A 24849-nucleotide genomic window follows, 5' to 3' on the forward strand; every position below is an offset into this window, starting at 1 on the left:
CTGCTGCTTCAAACCCAGTGTCCTCTTTGTCATAGCTCCAGGTTTGTCCGTGGCTTGTAAGACCTGACAATGACTTTCCTACATTTATGTCTTATGTTCAGTTTGTTTTGACACCAATTGAAGTTGCCATTGAAGATATGAAGAAGAAGACCCTGCAGTTAGCAGTTGCAATTAACCAGGAGCCTCCTGATGCCAAGATGCTTCAGATGGTGCTGCAAGGCTCCGTCGGAGCTACTGTCAATCAGGTAAGTGAAACCAGCTGGTGGCAACTCCTCTGGTTCTTGTTATTTTGATTTGTGTTACTATATGCCTGCACCCTCCTTTCTTGAGGTCAATGAGGAGTCTGATCAACATACAAATGATGTTCCTAAGCTTAGACTGGACACTTGAGGAGGTCCCTTCTGCTTCATGTAACAACCCAAGGTAGACAAGAAATCCTAGAGATGAGTGGACCGTGTCTAAGGAGTAGCATTTTTTGGAGAAGCTGGGGCCCGTCCTGGCAATATGATCCAGATGGAGTGCTTAGTCATGCCCAATTTAGGCAGAGTTGTTGCAAGGCTTGAGATAAATCTGAGAAGGCCTGTAGGAGAGAAGGGAAAGGGTCTAGGACATTTCACCTGGGTCAGTCACCAGATGAAACCAGTATGCCAGGAGTGTTGCTAAGCAGGCGTGACCTGGAACCGGCTTCTTGGGCCACTTCAAAACAGACCGGATCTTCTCAGATCCATTAGGATTCTAACTCCGATCTCAGCATGGAACTAATCCGGCCTCAGATGGAGGGCATACTAGCTTAGTTCTCTCTGTCCAGTGTGCTTCCTTAATTTCAGAACTAGATCAGAACCTCCACACACAAAAACTCAATGAGTGCCATGACCCTTTCCTCATTCGGCACAACTGGACTCCCCAGCAAAAATCCTCTGTCCACATAATATCAAGGGGACAGAAATAGTATTTGTTACATTTCTATGATCAGAAAATATTAGGAGGCTTTTGCTTTTGTAAGTCCCAATCTTTTAATGAAAATGGAAGACTTTATAAGCCCACAACCATAGGTTACACATGTACTGTGCATATCTCTGACTCAAGCCAGCAATTACGCAAAAGGGTGCTTGCCACTAGGGCACCTAGACAAATGAATATGAATGGCTGGATCAAGAGAATCTCTATTTTCAGAAAAGCAACTCTAATCCCATACCCTTTGATGTAGTATATTACCTTTCTACATGAAGGAAAATCTGTAATTAGTAGTATTTGATTAAGGAAATACATTTATACTTCTGAATATTCTCCTAAAACTGCAAACTCCTCCTAAGGGATCAGCATTTTCCTGAGAAGTTCAAGACCTTCCTTGATTTTTTGTTTTGGTCAAACTAACAAAATTAAATGTTCAAACTATGACCTCACTCCCAACATTTCCTCCCAAGTAATTTCACTTTCTTTCCAACATCAGTAATGTTTTTCACTTTTCCCATCAGGGACCACTGGAAGTAGCCCAAGTATTTTTGGCTGAAATTCCAGCTGACCCAAAACTCTATCGACATCACAACAAGTTGAGATTATGCTTTAAAGAATTCATAATGCGGTAAGAGGGGAAATGGCTGGGATTTCAGTAGAGCAGTGGTTTTCAAATTGTGGTCCCCAGGCGAGCAGCTTCAGCATCACTTGAGAAATTTGCTAGAGAGGAAAATTCTCAGATACCAGTCAGACCTACTGAGTAAGACTCTCCAGAGGTGGGACCCAGCAACCCGTATTTTAACAAGTCCTCCAGGGGATTCGGATGCGTGTTCAAGTTTGAGAAGCCTGCATAGAGCAACACTACTTGCACTAGTAGCTCACAAACTGTATGGTGCTTTCATATTTATCATCTCACATTGTAAAATAAATCTTCATTTTACAAAAGAGGAAATGGAGGTTCAGAGATGGGAAATGATTTTACTTAAGGTCATACAGCAAGTTAGTAGCAGAGCTGAGTTCAAACCAGGTCTTCTGAATCCAAGTAGCGAATACTTCCTTCAACGTGCTGCTGTTCCACTGATGAATTAGAGCCTGAGGGGTTCTTGGCATTGGCAGACTTTGTAGTTTCCCATATCATACAGTAACTTATTTTTATAAATGTAGAAGACACTGCCTCAAATTGAGAGATAGAGGCGAGATTCTAAAACTAGAATTTTACAAAGGTATCAATCATCTCTACGGCAATTCCCACTGGCAGACAAGCGTCCTCTCTGCTCCTGAATTCTGCAGTAGAGCTGGCTCCAAGAGCAGCCTGTTCAGGCTGGATAGGAAGTGAATCTTGGGACAAGGTCTTGCAAGTTGCTGCAATGCACACAGGTATACTGGGACTCCTGTGGCCCTAAAAGGAATGATTATGAAGGATGTGGATGGCGCCTCACGCATAAGAGAGAAGGACATCAGAAGTACATGTACTAATATTTCTTTTCACCCAGGGTCTTAGAGCAGCATATAAAGTATAGGAATATCTTCACTTGGCAGTTGGGGATAAAGGAGGCTAAAAGTTAAAGTTTGCTAAATTCAGTGAAAACTCACCAGAATGCTAGTGTCAGGTGAGGTTCTCCTCCTTCACAGGCTTTGGTGAGACATATGTAAATTTGCTACGTATAAGGGAGACATTCTTTGTCCTGCGGTGAATCTCAGCTGCTTAGTAATAGGGGTGTGTGTGTGTGTGTGTGTGTGTGTGTGTGTGTGTGTGTATGTGTGCGTGCACACTATACATATGCACATACATACACATGCACAGACAGAAATTATATTTATTAATGTTTTGTATTTGAATTGTTTCCTGTATTTCATAACAATTTTGACATTACGCAAAATCTAGATATTCTTCAGTAAAGAGTGCATTTTCATAAAACGAAAGGCTAGAAAAGTATTGGGGGAATTTTTAAAGATCAATTTACTTTCCACGTATCTTCATATAAAATGAAGTTATTGTGAAAGGCCCATGAAGGTGGCAGTGGCCCGGGCCTCTCTGGACCTCTGCAAGGACCTGTGAAGTGTTTAATGAGCACACACTAGGACCCAGGTATGATATTTGTTGTAGGAATACAGGAGCTGGGTATTCCTCTGCTCCTGACAATAGGACTTTTACCTGGCTAAATAACAAAGCAATGCAGCATGTTCTAAGAACTGTGGAGAGTACACAAAATATAGGGCTAAGAGTTCAGAAAAGAACGGTCAGTTGCAGTCTGCAGTGGCTAGGGAAAGCTTTGTGGGAAAACATCACTTAAACCTCGTCTTGGGTATGTAGGTGGTAAGAAGCGGGCAGTGGGAAGACAGAGGCATTACTGGTAAAGGGACCAACAGTAGCACAAGACACAGAGGCAGGGCTGTCCTTGATACGTCTGGGCTCCTCTGAGTTGGCAAGAGCAGTGCATTCTGTGGGCATGCCAGCACAGGGAGGGGAGCCTGGGAAGACAGCACTATTGACAAGTGGGGCTCTGAATAGAATATAGATGTAAAAGGAAGCTTGCTAAGAGAAGTGATTTTTTAGTTAAAATGTCCTTATAAAATCCCTGTCGAGGGCTTCCCTGGTAGCGCAGTGGTTGAGAGTCCGCCTGCCGATGGCTGCGGACCTTCCCCCTGCTGGGTGGGCTGCCACCCTGTTCTAGGAATGCCACAAGAATATCTGTCAGCGCTTCTCAAACTTCACTGTGCAAAACAAATGACCTGGGGATCTTGTCAAAATGCAGATTCTGATTCAGTAGTTCTGGGGTGGGCCTGAGACTCTGCATTTCTAACAAGCTCCCAGGTGCTGCTGCAGCTGCCAGATGGGACCGATCTTTGAGCAGAGGCTGCAAAGCTGTAGAGGTTGCTTGATTGCCGCCATCTCACATTTTCTCCTCCCTGCCCCCTCCCCGAGGGCTTCACGCGTCAGGTCCTGCCTACTGTCACTCACCCTTTTTCCTCCCCTTTCCTCCCTTCACAGGAGGAAATGTGCCATTACTATTAACACCTTTGGACAACTATAGATGCCAGTTCATTCAGCAAACATTTATTGAGCCCATACTTTGTGCCAGGCACCCTGCTACCTGTGTGCAAAGATGAAGTTCCAGTACAAATGAGACAAGGCTACAGGCAAAACAGTACTTCTGCTCACTACTTCATTGTCAAAGTCGAAGTACAGTGACTTTCATTCCACTTTATTTCACATGCATCAAAAGTAGTGGGTGAGGGCTTCCCTGGTGGCGCAGTGGTTGAGAGTCCACCTGCCGATGCAGGGGACACGGGTTCGTGCCCTGGTCCGGGAAGATCCCACATGCCGCGGAGCGGCTGGGCCCGTGAGCCATGGCCGCTGAGCCTGCGCATCCGGAGCCTGTGCTCCGCAACGGGAGAGGCCACAACAGTGAGAGGCCCGCATACCACAAAAAAAAAAAAAAAAAGTAGTGGGTGAGATTGTGGTGAAGGTTGCATAACTGTATTAATCTACTAAAACTAATCAAACTGTATTATTTACAAGGGTAAATGTGATGATCTGTAACTTATACCCTCAGTACAAGTAGTAGGTGAGGAAACCTTCCTTTTTCCTCCATTGCTTAATTGCTTCTCAAGTCCAATCAGCAAGTCACAGCTTTGTAATGAATAGAGGAATTGTTTGGTCAAGTTGTTTGCACCCCTGTGTTTTCTCCCTGGAACCTGCTATCAGCAGAGATGATGCAGGAGTGGAAAATGTTTGGGTGTGAAACCGTTCCCGGTTTTGCCTTGAGGGAGCTCCAGCTTCTCAGCAGACTTGGGCTGTAGGTCGATAAGCCCAGGTTTCCAAGGTGAACATAAGTGAGCCTTCCAAGGCTGATTGCTAATAACGGAAATGTACACTTGTTGGGTACACTGTAGCTGGGTCCTGCCACTGGGCAGTGGCCTGTCTGACTCAGCTGTAGTGGGCCTGGATGAAGCCATAAAGAACCTGGCAGGCTGACCTGCTGCAGCTGACACCTGATCCAGCCAGTCCTGCAGCTCTTCAGATGGTTGCCAAGTTGGGGCCTGGATCCCCTTCTGAAACATCTCAGGGTTTCAGAAGCCAAGATGGAGAGGTACAACATACTGTTTCCCTCCTCTGCTCCCCAGAGCACCCAGACCATTTTAAACACTGTAATCTGTGCCAGTCTGTGGTTTTAAATTTTCCTTTTATATTTCTGTCTTAGTCAGCTTGGGCCACTATAGCAAAATACCACAGACTGAGTAGCTGAATAACAGACATTTATTTCTCGCAGTGCTGGAGGCTGGGAAGTCCAAGCTCAAAGTGCCCGCAGATTCAGCTCCTAGGGAGAACCCGCTTGCTGGCTTGTAAATGGCCACCTTCTCACTGTATCTTCACCTGGTAGAGAGATGAAGAAGATAGCTCTCTGGTCTCTTTCTACAAGGGCACTAATCCCATCATGTGGGTCCCACTCTCATGACCTAATTTAAACCTTCATTCTTCCTAAAGGGCCCACCTCCAAATCCCATCACATGGAAGTCACATGTGAATTTTGGGAGGGACACAAACCTTCATTCCATAACATGTGAACTTTTTCATTCTTATAAAGACTAAGTGATTTTTAAATTCATTTTTTGTATTTAAAGAAAAGAGAGCAGGACTCAATGGCACCAGGTCCAGGTTGCCTTTAAGGGACATAGTTTCAGATACATCAGTAGAGTTCCACCGCATAAATGGTCAAAGAGTCTTAACGGGAGTTAAGGTCTGTGAAGAGGAAGAAGAGGCCGAAGGAGAACCAACTGTGTGTAGTGTGGGTGGAAACAGAAGCAGTAGGTGAAAAGAGATCTGAGTATTTGGTGGGAAAACAAAACCTGAAACATTAGCTGACAAAACAAAGCCTGAAACATTACGAGAGGTTGCTCGAGAGCAGGTCCATAGCAGGGACATATGAAGGACTTCTGTCCCTTTTCCAGGTCACAGGGACCTGTCTTAGTGGGCCTAGGAGGCTGGGTGGAAAACTGAGAGCCGAGTGGAGCAGCACACACACACACACACACACACACACACACACACACACACACGTGCACGTGGCTTCCCCCTCCCAGGCCTTCTGCAACCATTCCCAAGAGGAAAAATTCCATTTCAGTTACAGTGCTATCCTGTCCTCTTCTCTTAGCGCATCTCCATCCCCGGTTCTCTTGAACAAGGTCTCGATCCTCAGGGCTTGACAGTGCTCTCACTTCAGGGCCAGGGCACCGCGTGGGAGGGTGTCTGGGCTGACTGTGAAATCGAGAATAGTGTGCGATCGTCGGAACCACAGGCCTCTGTAACTCCTCAGGACAGAAGCCCAGGGCCCAAGGAGGCGGAAGACAGTGTAATGTGAGTCAGGTCCTAGAGACTAGCCTAGAGTCTGATCTAGGCGGACCCCACCCCCCGCTGGGTTCTGGGGTGTTCAGCAGGTCCTCAGAACCTGCCTCCAGGTGTCAGACTCGAGACTGGCCACCTTCCCAAGCCCGTAGTCCCAATCTCGCCCCCTTAGGAGGAGGAAGCAGGGCCACTGTGACTTCCCTGAGGCAGGGAGCCCCACTGGCCCCTCTGGGGCCGCCCAGCCAAGGGAAGTAGAGGGGGCTCAGGGCGACAGCCGGAGGATCCAGCCACGGTTGCTCCTGTCTGCCCTAGGGTGCGCTCCCTGCCCCCGTGGTGCCCTGCTCCTTCGGCCTCAGGCGCCTCCCCACAGGCAGCAGCGGGGCACCCGGGACAGTGCTCCTGGTGGGCTGTCTCCCCCGCTTCGCTCCAGGAGAGGCAGGCCACGCCGCCTGCACAGCACTCCTCCTGCAGCCGCTTGGTCAGGTCCTCACACGCCCCACACCATTTCATCCTCATAAACCCACTTTATAGATGAAGGAAGTGCGGTTGAAGGAGACCACGATTAGCCCAAGGTCACACAGCAAGTAAGTGGCAGAACCAGGAATTAGACTAGCCTTCCGCTGAGACCGGCTGCCCTTGGGATCTGGGGTTTGGTAGAGGTCGGACTGGGAGGGAGGAAATGCAGGGGACAGTGCTGGAGGTGCCAGCCGAGGTGGCTCTGACCAGGGGACCCTCACATCCACTGCAGCCCTTCCTGTGGAAAGGCCAGATGTTCCTTTGGTGCCCTGCCCCCAAATAATCCTTCCTCAACTTCAAGGGCCTGGACCACATATATCACTCCAGTCATGGGAGGGGGTGGGGAGCCAATCCCTCAGTTTCTCCGGTATCTCTCCTCTCCCTCCAGCAGCTGTATTTTTTCATTGGACCTTAGCTGGAGACTTGCTAAAGTGTTACCAGGAAGAAGATGAGAAACGCCGAATACTACAAATTGGGACTCGGGAGAGAATAGTTCCAACTTGAGACCAAGGCCGTATGCCTTGGATTCTAGCTGGAAGGGTCAGGGTCTTTCCTAGGCAGCATTTGTGGTGTTGGGGTTATGCGTGTAGGTTCTGGGGCCTAGTTGCCTGGCTTCACATATTCACTCTGGGACTTCCCTGGTGGCACAGTAGTTAGGAGTCAGCCTACCACTGCAGGGGACACGGGTTTGATCCCTGGTCCGGGAAGATCCCACATGCCACAGAGCAACTGAGCCCATGTGCCACAACTACTGAGCCCGCGTGCCACAACTACTAAAGCCCGTGCGCCTAGAGCCTGTGCTCTGCAACAAGGGAAGCCACCACAATGAGAAGCCCGCGCACCGCAACAAAGAGTAGCCCCGCTCGCTGCAACTAGAGAAAGCCCGTGTGCAGCAATGAAGACCCAACGCAGCCAAAGATAAAACAATAAGTAAATAAATAAATAATATCTACTCTGCCTTAACTAGCTGTGTGACCTTGGGCCAGTTACCCAACCTTAGTTTCCCCAACTGTAAAATGGGGATAAAATAGTAACTACCTCTTAAAGTTAGTATCAAAAGAGTCAATTCAGAGAGCTTAGAATAGGACTTGACACATATGAAGTGATTGATGAATATAACATTATGGGGCAAATAGAAACCAGATTGATTTACATAGGAAAGAGACTTAATCTGATTTAAATATAGACATTGTCTGCCCATGACTTGTGTGCCTCTGTAAGGTTTGTAACGTAACACACAGTGGGGCTGATGAGACATCAGCCTGGGAGCAACAGGATCCTGGATTTACATCCACCTTTCCCGTTCCCAAGGGTGTATGACTCTGGACAGGGCACTTCATCTCTTTGCATCTTAGTTTCATCAACTATGAAAAAAAAGGGACTGGAATATAAAATCTCTGACATCCCATCATCATTCTTATATAGAACAAATAGTTTCTGTACTCAGACTGGGTCTATCAGGAATAGTAATAATAATAACAATAAGTGTTCTAGGTTTTAGCTATGTAACAGTACTATTCTAAGCATTTTATATATTTAATTCATTTAATCTTTACAAAAATTTATGAGGTAGGCTATTTTCACCATGATGTCACAGGTGAAGAAACTAAGGCATGGAAAGCTTAAGTAACTTGCCTAACGTCACAAAGCCAATAAGTAGCAAAGCAGGATTCAGAGGTGAGCACTCCAGCCCCAGCGCCTGTTCTCTCTAGGAAGTACATTCAGTTGCCAGTAACAGAATGGAATTAAGAGTGGCTTAAATAAGATAGAAAATTATTTTTCTCTCATATGAAACAAGATCAGAGATAGGCATCCCAGAGCTGTGTGGTGGTCACTGGACCTTAGCTGGAGACCCTGGCTCTTTCCATTCTTTTGCTCTGCTATCCTGGTTATAGTATATCCATCCTCATAGTCACAGAATGGCTGCTAAGGCTCTGGCCATCACAACTACATCCTAGGCAGGTATCAGGAATAGAAATGAGGAAAGAGCAAAAGGCTACACCCCTTTAAAGAGCTTTCCTAGTGACTTCATCTTATAGCTCTTCAGCCATCCCTATTTATAAGGGAGGCTAGGGAATGTAATTTTCCAGGTGGGTATACCACCTGGAGTTCTGCTACTAAGCAAGAGAGGGAATGGTTGTTGATGAAGCAACTAGCAATTTTTTGGCCATACTGAGGGACTGATATGTGAGCTGTGCTGAAGGAGCATCACAGAGAAGGGAGGGCAAGAGATGCAGAGGGTGAGGGCTGCATGACCACCCTCTCTGTAGAAAAGACACCTTAGATAGAGGACTATGAAAGTTACCCCCAGCAAAACCGGGAACCATGTTCTGGAAGCACAACTTCCCACCCTTTCTAGTCCCCATCAGTCTGGTTTCTGTAGGACTCTGCTGAAAAATCCCAGCACATCGACTGTAAGAAAATGCTTGTGTTCAGTGAACTTATCAACAAAGGGAGCAGCAAAGGAGGGGGCTGTCTGGAATGGTGGTGTCACTGAGTGAAAGTTGCACAGTTCAGCTGTTTGTGGACCTAATGAAAATGTTACAGATAGGACCATTTTTAAAAAATGATTTGCAATGTAGTTATATGATCCTGTATACATTTCCCAAGAGATGTGGCTCTTCTCTAGGAGGGAAACATAATGCATGGCTCTCTTTAGTTTATGGATTTAAATTAACATAGTGGAAGTTATTTTAACTTTAATAAGAAAATCTAGAGAATATAATCTAAATGGAAGGAAGAAATACAGAAAATATCTATGAAACAACTTTGTAAGGTATAAAATTTGTTAAAATATAAAGTTAAAAAAATTCGCTCCACCTATTAATATATTTGTCTTTTTAAAACACTATATAAAAATTTAAAAATTTTTTAAGTAATAAAAAAAAAGAAAGAGCAACCAAACCAAAAAACCAAATCCACCAATGAACAAGAGCTAAAAACTATACTAAAAAAAAACCAAACAAAACACTATATATATTTATAGCTATTATGTCTTCTGATAACAAAGATCACAGAGAGTATAGTTGCTTCTTCCAAAGTTTGCGGAGTAGCCATCCCCAAGTTAGCAGTTCACTCCTGCAGGTCTCTTGTCTGCCAGTGTTACAAAACTGGTCCTTGAAGTCTCCTTGAAGAAACTGATTTCATTTTACACATTGTGGTAGCTCATAACTGTTAGTTTAAGAGGCAATAGAAAAATAATAAGGGGTGATGTAGATTTCTCAGGATTCAAAGGCTATATACCTCCCCTTCCTACCTCTTCCCTGAAACCTTGATATGTAACCTTTGGTATCCTACAGTTTGCTTCAATTAATGTCAAACTTAAAAGATAAGTGAAAATCCAGTTAAGGGCGTGGTTTTGGCTTCCAGGGTGAATTAAATCAATCCATTCTGGGCTTCCCTGGTGGCACAGTGGTTGAGAGTCCACCTGCCGATGCAGGGGACATGGGTTCGTGCCTCGGTCTGGGAAGATCCCACATGCCGCAGAGCGGCTGGGCCCGTGAGCCATGGCCGCTGAGCTTGTGCGTCCGGAGCCTGTGCTCCGCAACGGGAGAGGCCACAATAGTGAGAGGCCCGCGTACTGCCAAAAAAAAAATATATATATATATATATAATTTGTAAGCACTTAAAACTTGTATGAAATGCAACTTCATTTTCTCCCCACCCTGATATTTGCATCTCAGATGCGGTGAAGCCGTAGAGAAAAACAAGCGTCTCATCACGGCAGACCAGAGGGAGTACCAGATGGAACTCAAAAAGAACTACAACAAGCTGAGAGAGAACCTCAGGCCAATGATAGAGCGGAAAATTCCAGAACTCTACAAGCCGATATTCAGAGTTGACAGTCATAAGAGGTAAGAAGAGGGCAGGGGAGGCCTCTTCCCAGAGGATAAAGGATAGCGCTTGAGGCCCAGCAATCAGAACTGCAGAACCTCTGGGTGTGGGAGCAGGCCCTGGAATCAGAGAAGCCACCCAAGCGTGATCTGCTCTGCTTGCATCCCGCTGCCCTTGTGCCTTCTTGACCTCTCCGGGGCCCCTCCATGCGGCCTTCTGCCAGCCATCTTCCCAGGGCCGAATTACTGCCTGTATTTCTTCCGGCACAGCGTGAAGGCATGGCCGCACTTTCCCATACTTATTTACTTTACTGAGTTCTCCATGATTGATGTACTTTTCTAGTGAGTGATTTTCCTCTTTAAAAGGCTAACTGATGTTTCTTACTTCTGTCCTCTCTCTCTCCTTAATTTCAGAGACTCCTTCCACAGATCTAGTTTCAGGAAATGTGAAACCCAGTTGTCACAGGGCAGCTAAGAAAAGCTATCTTCACGCATGAAGACTGGAGGCCCTGTGACCCTGGAGAAGGACCCGCTGGAACTTGAAACAGGACATTTGCCGCACAGGACATGCCACATGCTCCCTGGCCAGACAGCACTCTGGAAGCTTTGGGATCCAAGTGACCATGGGAATTACACCCAAATGGGGTCTGAGCAGATCTGGGGCATTTGGGGGATGGAGGTGGTGGAGGATGGTTAATCAGGGGTGCCTGTATATTTATTAAGCCATGTTTTTTCGCATAATTGTGCAAAACAAAGCATAAACAGCATCTCCTGCTGAGTGGTCAGGAACTGATGACTTCCTCCCGCCTGTATTTGAATTTAACCTGAATTTAGATAAACCCAAATTGCCCAAGGGAAAATGGACAAGTTGTCCACCAACTATTCAGAGTGAACTTCTCTCCTCCCCTCTTTATGGGAAAGGAAGATGACCTTGCTGGAGTACAAAACATTTCCAATAAAACTGTGAGGGGAGGCCTTACTAGAAATCCGAAGATCCTGAAGGCTGGAAATGTGGGGATCAATTAATTATTTGTGAACTTGTTACCCTTTTGGTAACGGTGGACTAATTGTTGTATAGTTATTTTTGCTTTATTGTTCTGTTAGGTGGTTAATTTAACATGCATTTATAGAGGAGCACACTCGAAGCACTGAGTTAGGAGATAATGGTACTCTGAGTGACCTGCCCAAAGTTGCAGATGCTGCAGTTACTTAAATTGAAACAATTCTCCTCCAAAGCTTTGCGTTTTTTCTTATGCTCGCTCCTGCTTGCTCTTTTTCTCATCCTCTCTGGGACCAAGTTTATTTTTATAAAAGGGTAATATTTCTCCTTTCATTTCTGAACATTGTGCATGTGTACATCAACTAAAGAATATATTCAGGATTCTTTGGACAGTGTACTTTAGGAGAAAGAGGAACAAAGTTATTATTTGAGAATTAAATTATATATTTTTTAATATGACTGATTACCTTGACTGGTACTAAAAATGTAATAAGAATTGCAAGCAAAATGTTTCCCTTTGCAACTCGTGTTTTTTATTTCGACAACTCATGACTTTTGTAAAGCATTTCAGAGAAGAAGAAAGATGCATGATCATGGCCTTGGTCAAACAGTGCTATCCAGGGTCACCCCTCGTATATAATATTTAATCTTGGTGGTCATGAGAGAGAATTTAATTTGGATATCCAAGAACGTTTTGCTTACACCATCAGGTATGCATGAATTTATATTCTGAAAGAGGACTGTTTTGTCTTTAAATTACTAAAGCTTACTAGTTTAAGGGGCAAACTTTTTGTTTTTTAGGCATTTGGGGCAGAACTCTTTCTAAAGTATATGATATGTTTGTTTTCTTAAATGAGTACGCATGACATATTTTAATTCCATGTGTTGTTAAGTATCTTCTGTGTGGGAGACACTGGGTGAGACCAAGGTCAAACCACATTGTCACTGCCCTCCAAAGCCTCTTAGGTTAGTGAGGAAGAGCATCTGTATGGCTGTAGCCATAATACACAGCAGACTAGAGCAGGCCCTGTGGAAGGTAACCTTTCCTGAGTGACTCCAGGGTGGCCATTATTATCAACACCTATTATATTTTGCCTTCAAACAATAAGCCTTAGGTGGTAAGTAATGTAGGCCTGGCTTTGAACTCTAAAAGCCCTAATAATCCTATGACCTCAAATATTCTGGATTAAATGTCCCCTGCTTTTAGATACGTGTTGTCACTTTTGATTTCAGTCTCTCTTATACCGCAGTGGGTACCACTTGCTTCACAAGTGCAAGGGCTGTGTCCACTGTTGCATTTCTGTCCCCTAGCCCAGAACTCAACACACAGAAGGCATTTAATAAGCATAAGCTGAATAATTAAATGAATGAATGAGTGTGAATAGGCCTGCTTCTAGACCAGCACTGTGCAGTAGAAATATAATACAAGCCACATATGTCACTTTAAATTTTCTAGTAGACACATTAAAGAAAATCGGGAAAAGAAACAGGTGACAGTAATTTTAATAATACATTTCATTTAACCCAATATATACAAAATATTATCAATTCAACACGTAATTAATATGAAAAATTATTAATGAGGTATTCTACATTCGTTTTTTCATACTGTGTCTTCAAACTCTGTATGTATGTGTTTTATATTTAGAGATTTTACACTTTACACTTAATCTCAAGTCCAGCCACATTTCAGGTGTTCAGTAGCCACATGTGGCTAGTGGCTACTGTATTGGATGGTACAATTCTAGAAGCTTCCAACTTTTATAACGTGATGCCTCTGATCTGTGGGCTCAGACTATAGATAACCAATGTAGGAAGAATACTGTCTAGAGTAAGAAAGAACTCTGACTGAGAGCCCATGGGCTCACCTAGAAGTGAAGCTGGTGGAGTTGGCAAGTGTGGACTGGTCAACACTGGTTTAGCTCATACTCTTTCTAGGCTAACCCTGGCTCTTTTCTCAATTCCAGATAGTTTAGTTGTTCTTTATGTAACAGTTATAAATGAAGTGGAGGCATTGCTGCACTTACATAAGTAACGGCATAAACAAAGAACTTGGGCACTGGTCCTCTGATTATGTATCCTAAATACGGGGTTAAGAAAGAAGCATTTCAAACATTGCTAAGAGTAAAGCACATGAGGCCTTTTGAATCCTGAAGACTGGAGAAACCTCTATGCCATGGTAGGCCTCTTGATTTTACTTTGGAAAACTCTTCAATGAAAGTTTATGGGAGAAATCTGATTAGTTTCTTGCCTCTTTTCCTTTAGCAAGGTCAAGGGTGCAACTGTCACCAGCTCTTAAGAATCTCATGAAAGTGAAAGATGAATATACTGCATAGACCTGTTTGGGTTTGTCTTGCCACACATTGTCTTAAACTCCATAATTCTATTCAGTAAGAAGTCCTTTCCATGACAATAGATTAGTTGTAAAACAAAAAACTTTTAGAGCTCTCACTGGTAATTGTGGTTTGCAAGTATGTTTTCAAACACAGGGAGCTTTTGTTTTGCTTTGAATGTATTTTTAAATGCTTGTTATCTCAAATGTTGTAAAGCTGCTATTGACTAAGTATCATTTAAAAAAAAAAAAAAACTAAAGGTTCTATTCTATTCCAGAATGCTGGGTATGTCCACAGTGTTTCCCAACCTTTTTCACATTCCGGGTATAAATGTTATCTATCGAGGCATACCAAATAGCCCTCAAACTCATTAGCTTAACACAACAATAAACAGTATCTCCCCCAGTTCCTGTGGACTAGGATTAGTTTAGTTGGGCAGTCTGACTTAAGGTCTTGCATGAGGTTGCAGTCAAGATATTGGCCAAAGCTGCCCTCATCTGAAGGCTTGACTGAAGCTGGAGGATTCTATTCCAAGGTGGCTCATTCATAACATTGCAAAGTTGGTGCTGGTCATTGATGGGAGGCCTCAGTTCTTCTGCTTGTGGACCTCAGCCCCTACTGCATGAGTGCTCACTGAATTCCCGTTTGATGAGCAGTTCAAGAGAAGCAAGGCAAAAGTGGCAGTGTCTTTTTATGACCTAGTCTCAGAAGTCATACTCTCTCTTTTCTGCCATATTCTATTTTTCAGAAGCAAGTCACTAAATTCAGTCCACATTCAAGGAGAGGAGAAGTAAGCTCTACCTTTGGAATGGAGGAGTGTTAAAGAATTTTTGAACACATTTTAAAATCACCATAATGGGGCACATTAAAATTTTGCATTCGTTGTCTCACTGGGATAAATGGACAAAGCTACTTGCTGCTAGAGATGACCAGCCCTGGCACTCTGGCTGCCCTGAGTCCCTCCCAAAGGCTAGGGCCATCAAGCTCAGGTATATCTATAAGCAAGCTCACAGGTGCACCACGGCACACCATTTGGGAAGCCTTAGCCTAAGGGTAGTTCTTAGCCGGCAATTTTTGGTAAGGAACAGAAAACCAAACTCAAATTAGTGTTTTCCAAGGGGGTAGTGGAGTTAATTGGTTCACGTAACAGATTAACCCAGAGGTAGAATTGGTTCCGACCCAGCTGCATTCAGGGCCTACCCACCATGTCGTGGGCCCATTTTTCTTCTCTGCTTTCTCTCGTCCGGCTCCGTCCCCAGGCTTTCAACAGTGGTCCCTGGAAATTCCAGGCTCATCCGTCATGACAGAGGCAGTCCTGAGCCTCACAACTTCATACCACCAAGCTCCACAAAGAAAAGAGAGTCTGTGTTCCGGAATTCTCAGGCAAATTCTTTGGGTTCACTCTGATTGGGATGGCTCAGGCTAAACAAAGTTCTCCCCTCTAAGGAGAAGCAGGATGAATATCAACTCAAACCACAGGGCTAGCGATAGAGGGGCCGGTGGTTCCCCAGGGAACCAGGAAGAAAGGGAAAAAGAAACGTAACAAACCACAGGGGTTCCTTGCAGAACATTGCTTTAAAGTAAATGCATTCAGAAGAAGGAACTTCTGTGGAGATCAGGATTACAGTTTATTTCATATCATGTACACAACCATTGACCTGGAAGCATCTTCCCTAGAAGGGGAGACGAAAGGGATATACAGTACATGAAGGAGGACTTAGGGCTTATCCTGAAAGAGTGGGGACTGGGACAGATGGGAGTGGAAGGTTTTGCTGTACCAGTAATACATCCTCTGGAGTGTCTTGCCAAAAATGACACAAATGATCAGGCATTAGAACTCAGTTGGGAAGGGCACTGGGAGAAAAGTGAGAGCAACAGGGAAATAGAATAAGTTATGGTAGGTTTGCGTGGAAAAAGTCAAGCATCAAAATTGTGTCTCTCATCATGGCATCCTTAGGGCCTGGGCCATAGTGGGCACTCAATGAATGTTTGTAAATGACCAAAGTACTGAATGAAGGTGGCCATCAGTGATGACTTCTGTCAGACTGTGCCTCTTCTGTATTTCTCGGCTAAAAGCACCTAACAGAGGACAGACAATTAAGGTCAACTAGCCCCGGAGGAATGGCCTTCTATTCCCTCTCGACTTTACCTATTATGAATGCATGGGCAAGAATTAAGAGGATTTTTCCCCCTTTTCTGCTGTTTTCCCTTGAATCACCCTAGACCTTATCCTTAATAAGAATCACAGAGCCTGATTAAAAAGCCAAAGCTCTGATGGTCACTACGTTTTCTGCCATGGGATTACTGAAGGAAATGTAGCACAGCCTTGGTTGAAAACTGGAGAGCTGTCCACGTTCCTTATCCTTAAGGCCTTGATGCTGCAGCACATCTTGGGGGAGCAGTGCTCTCTCTGGAATGATGCTACTGAGTCCAACCCAGTTCCTGGTCTGATGATGATCTTTGTGGCATAAGCTTGGCAGCTAAATGGCTTTTACCTTTACTATTTTCCCCACACGTTTGGAAGATGGCAAATCACTGGTATCCAGGATAAGCGAGTGATTAGCAAGGTGGCAGAGCTCTAAAGGTTACAGCTGAGAAATCAGCTCTCTAGTCCCTTATCATTTCCTTTATGCAACAAGAGAACATGACATGGATGAACAAATTGTTCTGTTATCCAACAGGATTATCAGGGTAATTAGTAAGATTAAAAAAACAAACAAACAAAAAAGACTATGTGACTGCCAAAAGTTTCTAGACCAAGGATCAGAAGTCCTGGTTTCTTATTCTTCTATTGTACTTTCTAGTCCTGCAACTGTGCCCAAGTCACTCTACCTCTCTGAGCTTCAGGTTTTTTCACTGCAGAATAGGGATGAGTTGCCCCATCTTCTCCCAACCTGCTGAGGAAATCCAATGAGACAATTACTGCATGGAGCATGTTTTGGAAACTCGAAAGTGCTGCCCCAAATGTAAGGAAACACTATTTACAATTGACACCTCCAGAAAGTTTAGCCAGAACCCCACACGTCGTATTCACTGCCGGCAACATTTATCAAAAGCAGGCCAAAGGTGCAGGCAGGACAGAGGCCTGATTTATCAGAAAATAAATGCCTGGTCTATTCAACTTGCAGTGTCAATTTCCATGGTCTGGCCAAGGCCAAAAGCAAGGGCCTTCAGGGTAGAAGAAGAAAGGGAATCGGTGGAACGGAGAGGGCACACAGGGGCGCCTGGAAAGCCAATCTGACCTGGCTTCCCTTCTCCTCTAGCGCAGCGTGTCTCCAGTGCATTCCCCTAGAAGGTAAATACACGGATTCCAACAGCCCACCTGTGTCCCCCGCCTGTAAATGCTCCCGGAGGGTATCAAAGCACACCGACTTCCACTTGAAAGAAAGCTACTGAGCGGCAAGTTTCCCTTATAGTAAGAAAGAAGAAAAAGAGGACTTGGCAGCCAGGACAGATCTGGAATAACTAAGCTGACGTTGCTCGTTGAGAAGCCCAGGCTCTGTCTGCCTGCTCCATCCACTCCATAGGCTCCAGCTTTGCAGCCGGGACGCGAATGTCTCCAGACGCATATCAAGCAAAAAGTTTCTAAAAAGGATTGCGTGGAGCCCAGAAATTGATTAGGAAACTCAGTGGTCCTAACCCACCGAGAACTGAACACAGGACGCCCCAGCAAACGTCCCAATTTAAAAGCGGCTTAGAGAAATCAAGCAACCCGCCACGCCCACATCCCCCCGGGGGCGGGGGAGGGTGGCTAATGCGTGGTTAATGCGCCTGCGCGCGCATTGAGTTGGGGGGGCGTGGTTTGTTGTTGTAGTCAGGGGCGGAAAGGTGCTTCAGTCTGGCGGTGAGTAGCCGGAAGTTGGGAAAGGGAGAAGCTGCACAGCGTCAAGGAGGGCTTCGGGGAGGTTCGGGGACCATTCGTCTCAGGAATTGTGAAGCTGCCTGATAATGGAGTCGAAGTGTGAAGCAAGTAAAGTAATATCATGGGAAATAGGCACAGTGCTAAAATCTCCTTCCTGGGTTCCCTCCAACTGGAGGAACCCAGAAGGTGCAGCTAAATGTGTATCTGGAGTGAAGAGTGAGAGGAAGTGGGGCGGGGGGCGTGTCTAGTAAAGTCTCCTGAGAGGAACCTCCGCCTGTGCCCAGGCTTGGTTTTCACCTGCCTGAACCCTGAATCTCACGGCAAGCCCACACAGTGGCGAGGGCAAGCCGGGCAGGCTTTCCTGCAGATGAGGAAACAAGACCCAGCCCCCTGCCCGGAGAGAACACCTCCACTCCAGTGGGGTCATCTGTGTGCACACAGCTATGGCTGCAGTTTGAAAGGGTCCCCGCCCTCCTTTACACCTGAGCTCCCACTTGGAACCTAGCTGCAAGCTAATCCCCGTCTCACTCTTGCTTCTTGAAACTCCTCCCTTTCCCGCCCATCTCTCATCGGCCCCTCACTCTTTGGTTTTATCTGAGTGTAAGACTGTCCGCTCCACTTGATTGGAAGTTCCTTGAGGCCAGGAGCTATCCTTTTTTATCAGTGGAGAGATTGACGATCCGGAAGTTCTTATCCAAGTAGACACTAGCCGTCCTGGGTAATTAAGACAGACCTGTTCATAGTTCTTGTGGTGATTCTTATCATTTAGACTAGACACCAGAAAATAATGCCAAGTTTACTGCTAACAAAGAGCTAGTCAAAGATTAATAAAGAAAAATATCATTTCTTCAAATAAAACTAGATTGTGTCGTCACTGGGAAATATGAATGTTCACTTGGCTGAAGTTGCTTGTGTTTTAGGTAATGAATGAAAATACTCTCCCACAGCTGTCACTGGCGGGAAACTGCACTGGGATCTGATCCCTCACCAATGTCTCTTTCACTTGCTAGATGGAACCTTGTCTTTCAGAGCCAACGAAACTGGGCATAGGAGAACCCCAGCACCAGCAGAGACTGTAAATGTTGGCGTTTACAAGAAAGCACCAAGAGAGGAACAAGGAAGGGCAGTATGTATGGGGGGAAGTAGGTGGGGTTTCCTGAGAAAGGGATGAGTACACTGGATGAGGGTGTGAAGGAAGGAACTGTAAGGGGCTGAAATGGAAGAGGTGGGGTGGGGATCACACTGAGGAGAGCTGTGTGAGAGAGATGGGGCTCTCAGTGTAGGAATCCCTCCTTCTGAGAGCCTAAGTTGGCCATCTTCCCTGGAGTGGGATAGAGTCGACTCAGATGAAGTCACAATTTCTGGTTCTTCATCACTCAGCCGTTCTGTGAGGCTAACTGACAGTTTAGTAAGAGAATGCATTCTCCTAAACCTCCATTGTAGGTGGGTGTTGCCATCCAGCAAGAACCAGAACTGACTCTCTGGGCCCAAGGAACAATAAAAAGAAAGCTGATCCCCACACCCACCCCTCCCTTTGCTTCAATAAGAGGTAGCCAGGGGCTTCCCTGGTGGCGCAGTGGTTGGGAGTGCGCCTGCCGATGCAGGGGACATGGGTTCGCGCCCCGGTCCGGGAGGATCCCGCATGCCGCGGAGCGGCTGGGCCTGTGAGCCATGGCCGCTGAGCCTGCGCATCCGGAGCCTGTGCTCCGCAACGGGAGAGGCCACAACAGTGAAAGCCCCGCATACCGCAAAAAAAAAAAAAAAAGAGGTAGCCAAAAATGCCTTTATGTGACTGAGAAGAAGGGGCGCTGGTCCTCTAGGGCCAAATTATATCCCCATAGGCCCAGACATGGTCTTGCTCATAATTATTGGCCCTTCATAAATAGTTGATAAATAAAGACAAGCATTCCATCAGGTTATATGACCTTATCCACAGCCCCTTGTTGAGAGCCCATCCAGCCTACAGCCCCTGGAAGGGGCAGTTGTCTCTTCTGAGTGACCAAGTTCCTGCTCCCCACCCACCCACCCCGGCCCCCAGATCCCGGCTGACTCACCAAGGAAACCAACATGATCCCTGAGAGGTAAGGCATAGCCTCAGGCTCTGAGTTTCTAACTCTCATTTCCACTTTCCTAAAGTGTGGCTACCCTTCTTTCTGGGAGATTTCTGACTCTCTACTGTCAATCCCTCTTTTTATGAGGAAGCTTAGGTGGGTTTCTGCCTCTTAGCACCAAACGAGCTCTGTCAGGACCTGACTGTTCATGGGAATGCTGGAGGAAGGAAACGGCCGTGAGGTGGATGGCCACAGAGACTTTACTCCTCCTCCCCTTGAGTCAGCATGGCCTTGTGAGTTGCTCTGGCCCGTGGAATGCAGTGAAGTGATACTGTGTGAGTCCTGGCCTAAGTCTTAAGAAGCTTTCCAGCTTCTTCATTCACCCTCTTGGAGCCTGGAGCCTTTGGGGAAAGAGATGTGGCTACAAGTACTGGCTACATAATTTGCAGGACCCAGTGTAAAAATGAAAATGCAGGGTCTCTTATTTAAAAAGTATTAAGCGGGCTTCCCTGGTGGCGCAGCGGTTGGGAGTCCGCCTGCCGATGCGGGGGTCGCGGGTTCGTGCCCCGGTCCAGGAGGGTCCCACATGCCGCTGAGCGGCTGGGCCCGTGGGCCATGGCCGCTGAGCCTGCGCATCTGGAGCCTGTGCTCCGAAGCAGGAGAGGCCACAACAGTGAGAGGCCCGCATACCGCTAAAAACAAAGTATTAAGAATTTCAAGGCAGTGGCAGTGGTAACAGAGCATTAAACCAAGCAGGCACCCTTCTAGGTATGGGGCCCTGTGTGACTACACATGTTGCACCCTGTGAAGCTGGCCCTGCTAACCACTGTGCTGGAGTGACCTCGTGGAAAGAGAGCACCCTGGCCAGGTCCTAGCTGTTCTAGCCATCCTAGCAAAGGTGCCTGATATGGGAGTGAAGCCATATTGGATATCTGAGACCAACTGAGCCTCCTGAGGGGATGCAGGAGTGCATTAGTGACTCCAGGTGAGCCCAACCCTGATGGCTGAACCATAGCAAACACCTGGCTGTTATTCAAGTAAGTTAGCAAAAGCTCTCACGGCAAATGGGCATGCATAGTCCTTAGGGCCACTTCCTCAGGATGGTTTGTTATACGGTAATACATACTGAAACAGGAAGAAAGAGAATTCACAGTGACTGAACACCTGCTGTGCTGCAGGTCCTATGCTGGTGTGTTTTGTGTGCGGGCTCACCTGATCCATAAAATAATCTGGGCTGTGATTCCTGTTGACAGGAGAAGCTACTGCAGTTCCATGGGCAAGGGATTGGCCCCCCTGCCTCACAGTCAGTAAATGACAGAGGCAGAATTTGAACCTGAGTCTCAGTGGTTCCAAGCTCTGTATAATATCCCTACAATGAAACAAAGAAAGATCCAGGGAAAGTGTATGGACCTCAGAGACTTTTGGGTAAGGATCTGATGCAGACTTCCCCAAGTTTCCTCACAAATCCCACAGTTGAAATGTTAGGGAAATGATCACATGTGAAAGACCCCTAATGAGACACTATCACATCACAGCTCTATCTTTTTTTTTTTTTTTTGCGGTATGCGGGCCTCTCACTGTTGTTGCCTCTCCCGTTGCGGAGCACAGGCTCCGGACACGCAGGTTCAGCGGCCATGGCTCACGGGCCCAGCCACTCCGCGGCATGGGGGATCTTCCCGGACTGGGGCACGAACCCGTGTCCCCTGCATCGGCAGGCAGACTCTCAACCACTGTGCCACCAGGGAAGCCCACAGCTCTATCTTTTACTGTAATTCTTATGGTCCTTGGTGAGCTTAGAAGTACCCTAAAATGAGGCTTACTCTGGTTTTCTGATAGGGATGATGCTAAGAAAATTTGATGTGTTTAGCTAGGGGTAGTCACCACTTATTTATATGTATATTATCCCCCAACAAACCTCAGGCATCTGTGGTCATCTGAGAATGATCTGGGAATGTGTCCAGACAATGAACTTACATCTGAAGGAACAAGAGTTAATTTCAACATTCAGTTAAGCTAGAGTTAATTAAGAAGCTGAAACAGTTGTCCCTATACGATGGCATCTAATAAAAAAAGACTTTATATTATTCACTGTTTTGAATTTTCTTTGCTGAGCCTTCTTGAGTGTCATCAAGGGGTGAGTGAGTGTGTAGGTAGGTGCCTGACTGTCTGTCTGCCTCTGGGTGGTGAACTCATCATGCTAGGTCAGCCATGACATCAAGATTAAATGCTAAGTCAGCCTTAAGTGACATAGCGACATTCCCTAGCACAGAGGAGAGCAGTGTGGGCTGGTGTTTATGAGTACAGCCCTACAATCAAAGACACTGAGGTTCAATTCCTAGTCCTGCCTCTTACTCATTAGTGATTGCCGTGGACTGAATGTTTGTGACCCCCAAAATTCATATGTTGAAACCCTAACCCCTAATGTAATAATATTTGGAGGTGGGGCATTTGGGGGCTGATTAGATCATGAGGGTGAAGCTGTCACGAACGGGATTAGTATCCTTATAAAAGGGGCCCCAGAGAGCTCTCTCACTATCTTTCAGTAGTGTGACGATACAGTGAGAATAGGCAGTCTGCAACCGGAAGAGAGTCTTCATCAAACATAGTCTGTCCTGAACCTTGATAGCAGACTTCTAGCCTCCAAATTGTGAGAAACCGATCTCTGTTGTGTATAAGCTACCCAGTCTATGGTACTTTGGTATAGTAGCCTGAATGGTCTAAGATAGAGATGTGGGGCACATTGATGAACTTTGTAAGCCTTAGTTCTCACCTGTCTAGGAAATGAGATGTGTGAGGACTAAATGAGATAAGATAACCCACGTGACACATTCAACAAGGTGCCAGGCCTAGAACGAGGGCTTCATACGTTTCAGCTGTTGTTTTATTTGCTGAGCAAAAGAAGGTAAATGGTCATTCTTTGACTCCTCCTCCCTTTTCCCCCATGTCCTTTCTCTAAAAGTGTATGTGTGTAATTTTTGTCTTGCCCACACTCTCCATCATCTGCATTTTGTTGTCCCCCTTGCTGCCCTTCCCCCCTTTCTCTCTCTATCGCCACATTCTTTCAGCTTCCTCCCCTGAATTGGGGTTGATCACAGGAGAAATCAGAGGAGGACAAAAGGTAGAGAGACATTGGTGTTTGGGTGACAATGCAGCACTCTGGGGCTGTCTAGACTTCCCAACTCTGAGGATGTCATTTCCCCAGGATTCCTAATATTAGGAGAAACCTCAGCAACCATTTGGTGATTTCCAAACCCCTCATTTTATTTATTTTTCTTTTAAAATTTTTTTCTTTTCTATTTTATTTTGTTATTTTTGGCTGTGTCGGGTCTCTTGTGGCACGCTGGATCTTTGTTGCAACATGTGGTCTCTTCGTTGTGGTGTGTGGGCTTCTCTAGTTGTGACTCACAGGCTCCCGAGCGCGTGGGTTCTGTAGTTGTGGCACGTGGGCTCCAGAGCATGTGGGCTCCGTAGTTTGTGGCACACGGGCTCTCTAGCTGAAGCGTGTGGGCTCAGTAGTTGGCACTCACGGGTTTAGTTGCCCCATGGCATGTGGGATCTTAGTTCCCCGACCAGGGATCAAACCTGCATCCCCTGCATTGGAAGGCGAATTCTTTACCACTGGGCCACCAGGGAAGTCCCCAAACCCCTCATTTTATGGATGAGGAAACTAAACCATAAAGAGGACCTTCCATGGCCTCCCCACATTGTAGGCCAAGCTTGAGCAATAGCCCAGGTCTCTCGGATTCCTAGCCTAAAGAAAAGGAGAAGGCCAACCGCATGTTCCCAACTCAACCAGGGGCTTCTGCCTTCCCAAAGTACTTCACCTACTTTCTTGCTCAGCTGTGGAAATATCAAATTGTACCAACATTTTGACCACGATGGACTTTCATCTGTATATACTAAGATGCTCATCTCCTGGGACATCAATAGAAATAATATTAATAAATAATAACTGTTGCCCTCCTTTTGAGAGCTTACTATTTTCTAAGCAGTGTGTTAAGGACCAACTCATTTAATGGATTTTTTTCTTTTTTGTCTTTTTAAGTTTTACATTTGCCATATTGGAGTAAATGCTTGACTTTTGAGCCAAAGTAAGCAAAAGCAAAAAAGATAGAAATGTATTTTCTGAAGTTTTTTTCCTGCAAATTAGCTCTGTTACATTGTACAGCCACCTTTCTAAGCCCCGATTTCTCATCTCTTCAGTGGAGATATGAACAGCTATAGGGTTATTGGCTGACACTGAGCATTCAATAAACAATAATTAGTATTATTCCATTTTGCAATTTGGGCAGGGGTGGTCAGGGAGTTTGGGTGATAGGTAAACAGGTAAAAGACATCATGGAAAGTCTGAAAAAATGTAATAAGGATAATATATTTTAAATATATTATTCTCTTTTATACTCTGTGAATGACTTTTCCCCTGATCAATTGGTGGTATCTCTATGCCTTGGGGAGGTTTGAGATTCTTATAGCAGGAATGCAAAAAGAAAAAAATGTACACATCCAGCTTTTGACTTTCAAATTTCAGCTTCTATGAAAACAGTCTTTAGAAATCTGAGGCTGTAGAAAAAGAAAAGGATTTTGTAAATTCCTATCAGTACCATTAACATATCAAAGGTCAGAAGATCAGACCTGAGCTCTGAGCCAAGGGTACAGAGAACTGAGGTTTGACATAAGGGGTGTCCTTGCTGCACAGAAAAGATGGGTTGTTTTACCCTTCCAAACTAAGAGAGTGCTATCAGAAGACAAGACAGAGGTTGGAGGAGAAAAGATGACTTACGTGTATCCTGGCTTCTCCGTTCAAGGCTGAGATCATGGGTGGTAGATAGACTGAGGGAAAGGAGCCCTGAAAGGACAGGGAAACTGTAACCTGCTCCTCATGAGACTCAGCCACGGACTGTCACACAAGTGGCCCCTGCCAGCACGTACAAAGGAGGAGAATGAAAGTACAGC

The 24849-nt window shown here is 45.6% G+C and overlaps 1 protein-coding gene across 1 annotated transcript in view; it reads left to right on the forward strand.

Annotated features, from left to right (window-relative positions):
• Positions 1-12162, forward strand: part of DOCK8 (dedicator of cytokinesis 8) — a 221854-nt gene extending 209692 nt beyond the window's left edge. The window contains exons 45-48 of the mRNA XM_067744237.1: positions 102-245; positions 1476-1582; positions 10501-10671; positions 11065-12162. Of these exons, the coding sequence (XP_067600338.1) occupies positions 102-245; positions 1476-1582; positions 10501-10671; positions 11065-11125 (483 nt within the window). The 3' untranslated portion in view covers positions 11126-12162. The remainder of the gene's footprint in view (positions 1-101; positions 246-1475; positions 1583-10500; positions 10672-11064) is intronic.
• Positions 12163-24849: the final 12687 nt, after the last annotated feature.

This window comes from Pseudorca crassidens, chromosome 7 (assembly GCF_039906515.1).
Source record: "Pseudorca crassidens isolate mPseCra1 chromosome 7, mPseCra1.hap1, whole genome shotgun sequence".
NCBI classification, from domain to species: domain Eukaryota; kingdom Metazoa; phylum Chordata; class Mammalia; order Artiodactyla; family Delphinidae; genus Pseudorca; species Pseudorca crassidens.